At 46.7% G+C, this 11,030-nt stretch overlaps 1 protein-coding gene across 1 annotated transcript in view; it reads right to left on the reverse strand.

Moving 5' to 3' along the window:
* Positions 1–4,055: 4,055 nt before the first annotated feature.
* Positions 4,056–11,030, reverse strand: part of LOC107119877 (keratin, type I cytoskeletal 10-like) — a 10,496-nt gene continuing 3,521 nt past the window's right edge. The window contains exons 3-8 of the mRNA XM_015422493.1: positions 10,278–10,434; positions 8,967–9,128; positions 7,414–7,539; positions 7,055–7,278; positions 5,835–6,304; positions 4,056–4,404 (exon numbers count right to left, since the gene is read on the reverse strand). Of these exons, the coding sequence (XP_015277979.1) occupies positions 4,379–4,404; positions 5,835–6,304; positions 7,055–7,278; positions 7,414–7,539; positions 8,967–9,128; positions 10,278–10,434 (1,165 nt within the window). The 3' untranslated portion in view covers positions 4,056–4,378. The remainder of the gene's footprint in view (positions 4,405–5,834; positions 6,305–7,054; positions 7,279–7,413; positions 7,540–8,966; positions 9,129–10,277; positions 10,435–11,030) is intronic.

An 11,030-nucleotide genomic window follows, 5' to 3' on the forward strand; every position in this document is an offset into this window, starting at 1 on the left:
TAACACAGTAGCATTATGTTGGCAGGAAGGATACCTCCCAAATGAGACAGGGAGGGATTGGTGCTGTAGAATTGCACTTGACAGGGTCATAGTCAATGCTCCCTCTAAGGTGTGGAGTCTTGTGAGCAAAAATTCTACTTTGTGAGCTGCCGGCATTAAAGTTGTGAGCGAGCGATTTGGCTACTGCATAAAATAGTTTGTTCTGGAGCCATCCTTCCTGAGCTAAAAGTGTGTGAGCTGGAGGCTAAAAAACTGTAAGCTAGCTCACACTAGCTCAGCTTAGAGGGAACACTGTTCATGGTCCTCTCTGAGATCCAAGAAAATTATAGTGACCCTGTAATTCCATCCATGGTGTTATGCCAACTCCTCCCGGAAATTCCTGGAGACCCAATCCGAGTTATCTACCTCAGGAAAGGGGGTTTGTGGCTGTGCGTAAGTTCTAATCCAGTTTATACAGAGGTCAGATGGTCGAAGGGGGAACGCTCGCTATTTGTGAGGGAGTCAGACAACACACTATTTGTTAAATCAATGTTGCCTTTACTAAATGGTTTCATCAGACATACAAAATCGGAAACATAAAAGATTCACAACAAGCTCCTTAGTTACAATAGTACATCAGAACAATTACAGCATAGAAAATAACAAAAGCATCAAATAAGGGGATGACACAATGGGGCACGGCTATACTTATCTGAGGTCCAAGCTGAAGAAGAAATCTCCTCCTTGGAAGGATGGGCAGCTAAAGCAGCAACTTGTGAACTCGGAAAACACACAGGCTGGGCCAGCCAAAGCCACGTGTGCGCTCCCTGGGTCGCGACTCCGGGGAACTTAGGTAGAGAGTCACTTGTAGCACCTTAGTGCACGCTATGGGGAAGGTGGGTTAACCAGAGAAACAAAGAAGAGTTTCTCCTTAAATAAACTCCTTTTTGGGGCTGTCTTTTCTAGCCATAAACTATCAAACCCGTCCTCTAAACTACCACTACTGGCTGAAGAGGGGGTAACGAGGGGGTGACGAGGGGGTTACGTTCTTTGAGGGGTGGTGGGCAATATGCAGATCCTACTCCTACATCAAAGGTGCCTTGTGGTGAGGTGTGAATCTTCCGTTCCCATGGCCACCTCTTGATTTGCAGATCTGGTGCTTGCTCCAAAGCCATAAATGCTATTGTCTTTAGATCCCAAGCCAGATTAGGAGAGTAGGGTTACATGCTCTTTCCCATTCCAGAAATGCTGGGGTTCGCTGGGGATTTTCCATAGCTCTCAGAGTGGGTGCAATGGCGCGGTGTCTTCTCTATCCCAGAGCATCACGGGATACATTCCAGGGAAGCACATGGTCCGTATGTGCAGCAGCAGCCCAAGGCCAGCCCATTTCTAGGCCTTCTTGTTCCTTTTCCTTTTTGTTATTATGAACTGCAACAACAGAGTCCCGTTTCTGTTTCACAATCTGATTTCCTAAGACCTGCAAAACTAGGGTTTTTCTGTGCATCATCAGCTTTGTTTAGATGATGAAAACTATGCCAGTAATTTGCCCTCCAGAACTGGGATGAGCACAGCAACATCTCAAAATAGGGATATTACAAAACCAGATTTTTACCCATCAAACATTGGTTCCAACAGTTCTAGAGCCAGGATCTCTTGTGGCAGAAGCTCTAACAAATTAGCCAGATTTTGCAGGTTCTAAAAACCTCACTCTTCCTGTCTGCCTTTGGCTCTCAGTCTGGTTTTGTGAATGGGAGAAACATGCTGGAGAGACACAGAGAGATATACTGCAATGATGCTGGGAGGGGACCTCTCCCTCTCCCCTCCTCCCTCTTCAGCTCGCAACCCAACCAGAGGACAACCCACCAGACACCCAGGCTGCCTGGTCTCAGGGGACGCACATGGAGGCCCTGCCCAGAATAGATCCCTCAGGGGTACCGGCGACAACCAGTCAGCCAGCCCATCCGAGGGTTCCCAGCGGGACCAGGGCTGCTTCCACCCCGACCTGCTCAAGGGGTCACGGCGGAGGAGTGGGCGGTCTCCTGCAGCAGCGATGGCCTGACAGGGAGGAAGAACGGTGGATCCCCATGGATGAGAAAACAGGGCAAAACAGCCCTATGACCAGCTTGCTGTGAGGAGGGAGGGGTGGAGTGAGAACCAGGAGGAGGGAATAAAGAGGAGGCGGTGACAGCAAACGGGGGAGGATCACACCTGAGGCTTATGCAGACAGAAAGCGACGTTGTGAAGAGGGCATTGGACCTCTGGAGGGGGTCGCTAGCAAGAGAGAGAGAGAGAGAGAAAATACCCTCAGGGGTCACCGCCCAAACACGGGCCCCTGGTTAGGGAAACGTCAGTGAGGTAACTGGCATGGAACCAGGTGTCTGAGGTTATGCTATTTATGCTAGACTCCGGCCTCCCTCACATTCCTGGTCCTGGGGCCTTGTCCGACCACTCCCTGAGCTCTGGCGAGATGGACCGAAACGTGACAAATGGGTAGACAATACTTCAGGAGAGGTGGCAAGTAGGATTGCCAGCTGAAAGTTGGAAAATCCCTGGAGATTTGGAGGCGGTGCTTGAGGAGGGCGGGGTTTGGGGAGGGGAGGGACTGTCAGCTAGCTGCCATTTTATCTGATGTTACCTGCTTCACATGCTTTGTGCTCCCCCCCCCCTTGGGTTTAGACTGCTTCATTATGCTTCTCTGTGTTTTGCGGAACTGGCCAAGGTCGTGCAGCTGGTGGGGGGGAGTCAGAGCTTCGCTATGCTTGTTATGGTTATCTACCCTGTGAACTGAACCTGTGTTGATGGTACTGGACTGTTACATTCCCATGGAATAGGCGCGCGTTTACGAGCTCTATTCCTGCCAGCGGGAACTGGCCTCATTGGCCCAACATGGTTCAAATCCCTTTTATATGCTACACTTGTGTAGCATATACAATGTTCTTGTTCCTGTCTGAACCATCGCTTTGAAATAAACCTTGCTTTGATTCAAACGTGGAGTTATTTCGAATGCCTGGGGATCCAACAGGGACCTCAGCCGGGTACAATGTCATTGCGTCCACACTCCAGAGTGGCCAGTTTCTCCAGGGGAACTGATCTGTGTAGTCTGGAGTTCAGTTGTCATCCCAGAAGATCTCCAGGCAGGCAAAGAATGAAGGGTTTCTAGTGTGCTATTCAACATGCAGAACATGATTACAGGGATTAGAAAAAGATCATTAATTATCTTGGATAGGTAATGTGGTGAATAGCTAAACGCTCTGTTGTGTTAAATAAGGGGGATGGGAGAATTAAAATCCAAAGAAGGGTCCCCAATTTCTGTACATGTATAGTTTATATATGAGTAGTATTTTTCCAAAACACGTTGTTTGGGAGTGGGGGTTATGGTGGCTTAGCAGGAAGTTGAGCTCAGTCTGTATTTAATTAATGAGTCGTTCAGACTTGGGGAACCAGGCCGTAGTGTAAGAAGGTCTATTGAAAAAGTTACTACAGTGGAAGAGAATAAGGTACCCTGATCATATGGCCCACATTGCCAGATTGAATCCCTTAGTACATGAAAATTAAGTCCACACATGCACACCTCTCTGATGTGCATGGATGGTCTTGTTCATGCATCATTTTCAAACACCAGGATCCATTACGTTGAGCACATGAAACTGCCTTATTCTGGTCCTTTGGTCCATCAAGGTCAGTACTGTCTACTCAGACTCCAGGGTCTCAGGCCTTTCTCCTTGCTGACCACCTGATATTTTTTAAACTGGAGATGCAGGGGACTGACCTGGGACCTTCTGCATGCCAAGCAGATGCTCTTCAACTGAGCCACAGCCCCTTCCCGTGTTATTAAATGTTGTGTCTGGTTGCAATACTGTCAACAGTGGATCATGCCACGCTGGTGTAAACCCTTGTAGTCTGGTGTAAGAATTTAAGAGCAGCTAGATACTGCCATCTATGGCGGACGGAAGCATCAGCCTGCCGCTGTGTGTGTATGTGTGTATATCTATTATCTATCATCATCATCTCCTAATTTTGGAAGTGGTTGCTTTGCAGAAATAACAATTACAGGACAAACAGAGTTTTCTGATTGCTTCAAGCAGTAATAGAGCTTTATTAGACAACCCTCAACAACACTAAAAGGCTGAGCGGTCAGCCATTCTGTGTAACAAAGTAAAGCAAGAGGACGTTCTGCTAGAAAGGGCATTAAAGAATGGGAGAAACTAGCAGGATGGGGAATTTGGGGAGCCGCTGCAATAGACTTCTGTGGGGAGATGGTGAAGTCAGGTAGCTGAAAAAGGGAATCCTGTCAGTTTTGTGGGTTTGCGTTGCAGGGAACGGCAGCGGCTGCACTCTTTCTTTATCAGCAGAACTACTTGTAGGGCTTGGGGTCAGAGCGTCTTCATACGGCAGCTGATTAATCCATGGATTTCCTTCCATGTCCTGTTGAAAGATAAGAGAAGAAGCCAAGTCATTGAATGCATGAATGCATGAATGCCAAGGATTTTAGCATGTCACAAAGTAGATTTCATACTGGCATGTCATGTTTGCTTTCAAACTTCCTAAATTTACCCAATTTTGCACCATTTTCTCAGAAAGCATTGTCTTATAATGCAATGGAAAACTATCTGCAAAAGAGTAAGGGAGCATGTCATCTCCAATTCCTCCTTCATCCAACATTTTCTTTAAGAGATTATTCCCATTCTAATCCCATTCAGAAGAAGGTGTCAAGAACTCTAAAAGTATGTGCAGGACTGTAAAAAGAATTTACAAGATAGCCTTGCTAAAATTTTATGGCCTTCCTCAATCATAATGAATTTCTTACATGGTGTTAAGAGATTCTGAGGCTTAAATCAAGAACCATATGGACTGAAGAGGGAACCAAGGAGAAGGTACTACTGTTTTCTCAAACTTTAGAAGCCTCTTTTGGCACAAGAGCAGGAACTAGCAGTTATTATGAAGCCTCTAGCTGTACCAGACCTGGTATAAATACTGGCCCCATTCACATGGAGTATTTGTCACGGGAGAGCGACGAGTGCATGGCGGATTATCCGGGCGTGATCACACCGCAACATCTGGGAAGTGAAGCGCACCCGTGGCAAACCTGTGGCGTACCACCGAAAATGCGCAATTAAAAACTACCTGCTCAGAGGTACTAGCAATCGGTTTGCCATGGGCTGCCTCTGGAGTCTGTTGGTGTGATCGCGCCGGCTGTGGCTTTTCCCTCCGGCCCCTCGTTGATGTGCAGGCACGGAGGGAAGGAACCGTAGCGTGCCGCCGACATGTGGGATCGCGTTATGGTGGCTCTAATTGCGGCGGTGCAAAAAGCCCCCCTCCCCCCCTCGTTATCCGGCCACTGTAAGTCTGGCCTGCTGGCTAGCAATGTTCAACAGCGTGTTATTATCTGCCCACAGCATTTCAGGTTCCAGCTTCCAGCTTTTTCTGCTCAAAATTTCAGCTGCAACTCCAGCAACTGACTTTAGAAACCCTAGGCCTGCAGTCCTGATTGGAATAGCCCCGGTTTGGCCTTAACGTATGATTAGAAATGTATAGAAAGGCACTGGTGAACTGTGCTCAGATGTTCACAGATGTTGACTGTAGGTACATGTACAGTGTTCATGTGCTCAGTGGTCATAGCTAATTTCTGTTTCTGGGAGCTTATGTACAAAGTCAGCTCGGCACAATTCCTGCACATACCCAAGGTTTGCACTTTTTCTCCCTACAGGGAGATGCTTTAATAAAGGAGCTTTGTCACAATTGGTACAACCTTTGGTCGTTAATTACCCCACTGTTTGAGAAAAGGAGGAATAACGGAAACCAACAAAACTGGGAGGGGGTGTGGAGTTGCGCTTGAGGCAGTTCTTTAGCCTTACCTGAGGAATGTGAACTGGAGTAGGACTGAGAACGTGAAGAACTAACGCCGCCACCTCCTCCAATTTGACTGCTTGACATTCCTCCACCAATTTGGCTACTTCCTCCAACTGGGCTGCATGATCTGCCGCCCATGCCTCCTCCACTGATGCCTCCTCCACTCATGCCTCCTCCGCTGATGCCTCCTCCGCTGATGCCGCCTCCACTCATGCCTCCTCCGCTCATGCCGCCTCCGCTCATGCCTCCTCCGCTCATGCCGCCTCCGCTCATACTGCCTCCGCTTATGCTTCCTCCTCCAATTCGGCCTCCTCCAATACTTCCTCCTCCGATGCCCATACTTCCTCCTCCCATACTGCCTCCACTGATGCCTCCTCCGACTATTCTGCCCCCTCCTCCCATGCTTCCTCCTCCCATGCTACCACCTCCGTATCCTCCTCCAGATGAAATTCCGTATCCTCCTCCAACAGACCCGCTGAAAAAGAAAAACAGAATCATAAATAGCACCACAAATCCATACATAGAAAAACAACACTATAGTAGAATATGCCTTGTTGATTAGGGTTGACAGTTGGGAAACACCTGGAGATTTTGGGGGTGGGGTCTGGGGAGGGCTAGGTTTGGGGAGGGGAAGGACCTCAGCAGGATATAATGCCATAGAGTCCACCCTCCAAAGCAGCCATTTTCATCAGGGGAACTGATCTTAATCATCTGGAAATCAATTGTAATACTGGGAGATGGCCAGGTGGTGAGGTTGGCAGCTCTACTTGTTGATTGAGCTTCACCTTCTAAACTTTGTCCATACCCAATATCTTCATTTAGTCTGGAATAAACCTCTGCCTGAGACCTTAGAGAGCTCAGGCTGTCTGTAGTAGACAGAATTGGGTTAGAAGGAGTGATAGTTGGAGTCAATATAAAATAAGTTCAGGTGGGTAGCCGTGTTGGTCTGAATCAATAGAACAAAGTTTGAGTCCAGTGGCACCTTTATAAAGTAGTATCATATGTTCACTAACCGACTCAATTTGTTACTTGTTTTCCTCCTTGATACCTAGCTGCAGTATGGTCCGTAAGGATATAAAGGAAACTCTAGCAAGTCTACTCATTGACATCTGTGATTGCAAATATTCAAGCAGCAGCATTTGTGGAGGTTCTTGGTTATCTTTGTGCTACCATACGTGGTTTGTTGCCAGGATGGACCCACTTATCTGACCTCCTGTCAACCTACATTTCTTGCTGTCCTTCCTCGAGCAGTCGGCGGTACTGAGCAATCTCCTGTTCCAGGCGTGTCTTGATGCCCAGGAGCAATTGGTACTCCTGGTTCTGGCTCTCGACCTCACACCGGATGCTGGCCAGTTCTGCTTCCACCGGCTCAATCAGGGTCTGAATCTGTTGCAGCTGCAGATTGTACCGGCGTTCTGTGTCTTCCAGACTGTTTTGCATAGACTGGATCTGAGATCAAGAAAGGAACTCATGAGGTAGGAGGCAAATGCAGGAAGCTGGGACGTTGTGCTGGGGAAGGAGATGAGAAGACAATCTTGGCCATTGCCAATGGGAAATAAGATGCAGTTTTCTGTGATTGCTTACCATGCTAAGCTGGGATTGCAGCTCGATCTCCAGCGTCTGATACTCCCGCCTCAAGTCTGAAACTTGCTGGCTGGTGCTGTCCATCTCGTGACCACTTGAAGTGACCTGTTGGCGAACCTCCTCCATCTAAAAGGCACAAATGAAGGCTGTGTGATTTGCAGGGTTACAGCAGATCTTGTGAAGAGAAAGAAGCTAAAACAATAGCCTTAAGGTTGGTCTGGAAAGACAGCAGGCAGAGATGAGTATCCTTTCCACCCGTACTTCTGTATCTAGGACCTTGCTACTGCTTACTTGGAGCCTTTGCTCGATGCCAGTCTACCCTTTCTTGAAGAAAGCCCTGACTTTTCAATTCTGAAACTGTAGCATCCGGACTGGTAACTGTTTAGCACTTGAGTTAAGCCTGGCCCTGTAAACCAGCCTTTCGAGTGTCAAACTAAGTCCCAGAAAAAAAGATATTTTGGGCATCCAGGAGAAATAGCATCTAACACAAAGTTCTATGCAAATGCATGTAATGAAACTCTGATGTCTGTCTGCTGAATAGCCACTGCTGAATAGCCACTGAAAAGCTATTCAAGGGAAGTTGATGCAGAGTGGAGAAGTGCAGGGTGAGTCGCTTAACTCTTCCCACCCTAAATTGCTTCCCCACTCCAAATTGCTCTCCTCAAACACATAACTTCCCCCCCCTGCAAAATTTCATATGTGAATAAACACACAATCAGAATCCTGTGCAAGGAAAAGCAGTCTAACATCTCATTTCCCACGCACACGCCGCTTCTCTGCTTTAAAAAGCCCCTCCCAGTGCATCTTTTAATCGGCCGCTTGGATTTCATTAACCTTTGTTTACAAGTTTAGCTAGGACTTGATGCAGAGATATTGGTAGCTACGGCCTCAGGGATGGAGAACAGAGGGGCTTGCCAGTAGAATACTCTGGTGAGGCGTCTTTGCCTCCCAGCAAACTGAGTCACTTAGAACCACCCTATCGCCCTATGATACCAACTAAAGTATTTTTTGCATAAATGACAAGGCCATTTTGCCTAGGAATGTTTTTTGCTTGAAACAAGGACTTTTTTTACAAATTGATCAGGGCTGCTTGCTAACCTAAAACGTCAAGGCTGAGCTGGTTTGAGGCTTGGGAAAAGGGATGGCTGTATAAAGTGGGATTGCCAGCTCCAGGTTGGGAAATACCTGGAGATTTGGCGGGGGGGGGAGCCTTAGGAGGGTGGGGTTTGGGGAGGGGAAGGACTTCAGTGGAGTATAATGCTATAGAGTCCACCTTTCAAAGCAGCCATTTTCTCCAAGGGAACTGGTCTCTGTTGCCTGGCGATCAGTTGTAATCCCAGGGAATCACCAGCCATTACCTGGAGGTTGGCAACCCTAGTGCAAAAGGATGAACTGGCTGGTGTCCCTGCTTCCCCTTTCCCTCCACCCTACCAAAACCAAAATCTGATATCTATTATTTCTGTGGACAGCATCAGACTATTTCTTGGAGTACTACATTTTCCTCTTCTTTTTCACCCATCCACAAAGAGAATACAGGCAAACACTCCATTTACCTTGGTTTCATACCAGCTTTCCACCTCTCTGCGGTTTTGATCAATGAGGTGTTCGTATTCAGCCCTGAGCTGATCAAGACGTTGTTTCAGATCCAGGCCAGGAGCAGCATTCACCTCCACACTGACATCGCCACCGGACTGGTGTTGCAGTCCTCTCAGGGCCTGCAAGAAGGGAAAGATAATATATCATGAAAGGAAAGCAACAAATACCATTTTTTTAAAAATACATTGCTAATGCATCTGACTATGAAACAATGGATGGGGGAAAGCAGAACATTAGAAGAGAAAACAGAATCTATAAGAAATAGATGCTTGCTTATTTCCAACCAAGTAGGGTTGCCAGGTCCCATTTGGCCACAGGAGGGGGATGGGGACAGGTTGCCAGAGCCAGGTTGGGAAACTCCTAGAGATTTGGGGATGGAGCCTGGGGAGGACAGGGACCTCAGTGGGGTACCATGTCATAGAGTCCAGCCTCCAAAGCATTCATTTTCTCCAGGGGAACTGATCTCTGTAGTCTGGAGGCTGGCATCCCTACAACCAAGGTTTCAGGATTCCAGCCCATTGTAGGTTCTGAACTCAGGAGAGTGTCGGGCATGGAATAAAAGTCTAGGCATTACTGCTCAGATTTGGCCAAAAGAGGGAATGGCAGGGAAATATCTGGTAACAGTGATTGGCCTGTGTGTGGCCCATGACATTATACTTCTTGGCCCCTGTAAAGCTTTCTGAGTTAGGCTTGTTCCTTTTTCCTTCACAGCAGATATTAATCTCCATAACTAAAAAAAATATTAATGTACACATTGGCCCTTTGAGTAGTGAGAGAATGAGGCTGGTGGAGGAGTTGTATCTTTACACTTGACCTTCTCAAGAAGAATTGAACCTGCAGTTGAAAACTATTACTTCCATTCATACAGTTTATTTGTGATCTTTACACAAAGATGCACCTTTTTTCAAAGAAGAAAGTTGCTTGGTACAAATTATGTCCAATGGGAACCCTGAAAGCATTTCTGTGCCTCTGGGCACAGAAGTATACTGATCCCAAATTGTGGGGAGGGGCTGTGGCTCAGTGGTAAAAGATTGGCTCGGCACACAGAAGGTCACAGGTTCAATCCCAAGCATCACCAGTTGAAACGGATCAGGTGATGTGAAGGACTTCAGCCTGAGCCCCCGGAGAGCTGCTGCAAACACTCACTTTGATGGACCAATGGTATAAGGCAGCTTCATGTGTTCATAATTGTTTGGAAGTTTATACCTCCACAGCAAGGAAATTCACAGGAGATTCAAAATACCGAATTTTTGTTCTGAAGCTCTTACCTCCTCGTGGTTCTTCTTGAGACTGATCAGTTCTTCTTTAAGAGACTCAAACTGCATCTCCAGATCAGACCTGCTGAGAGTCAGCTGATCCAAGAGAGGACGCAGTCCATTGATATCAGCCTCCACATTCTGACGGAGACCACTTTCGGTTTGGAACCTAACCCACGAAAAAAGGAAAGGAAGAACCATTACTGACAGTCTTCATAAACTGTTATTTCTGTTATATTACTGTGACTCTTATTTCACATATAATCATTTTTATGTATTATCAAAAGCGTTGATTCACATGACCTTTTCAGTATGTTAAAGTCAATACAAGTTGACTTGCCAGGGGCTCTATGAATATTCAGCTGACTTTCTGAATGCCCTGGCTTCAAGCTCCTGGTTCAATTTGCTTCTTGAAGATTTTTTCTGTTACACTCTGGATTGGTAGAGAAGCATCTGAAGACCATTGTACCCATCCATTGAAAAAATCCCTTTGATTTGACTTCCACTTATAAAACTGGCTGTGCTGGTTGCTTTTATTAAATTATTTAATGCCAGGTAGGCATAGGGAAACTTTTACTTTTGTATGTGAATATATAGATGCACTCACAATGCTGCTCAGTTCTAGTCTAATATATAATCTACTCTCTAAAGTATCATTCCTTTGTCTTGGAACTCACATGTAGCTGCACACACGTTTCTGTACATTGTAGACAACAACTTCCAGTTATCATCCACAGGAATCTTTTACTTTTGGTGGTCAGATGC

Source organism: Gekko japonicus, unplaced genomic scaffold (genome assembly GCF_001447785.1).
Source record: "Gekko japonicus isolate JY-2015 unplaced genomic scaffold, Gekko_japonicus_V1.1 scaffold1255, whole genome shotgun sequence".
NCBI classification, from domain to species: domain Eukaryota; kingdom Metazoa; phylum Chordata; class Lepidosauria; order Squamata; family Gekkonidae; genus Gekko; species Gekko japonicus.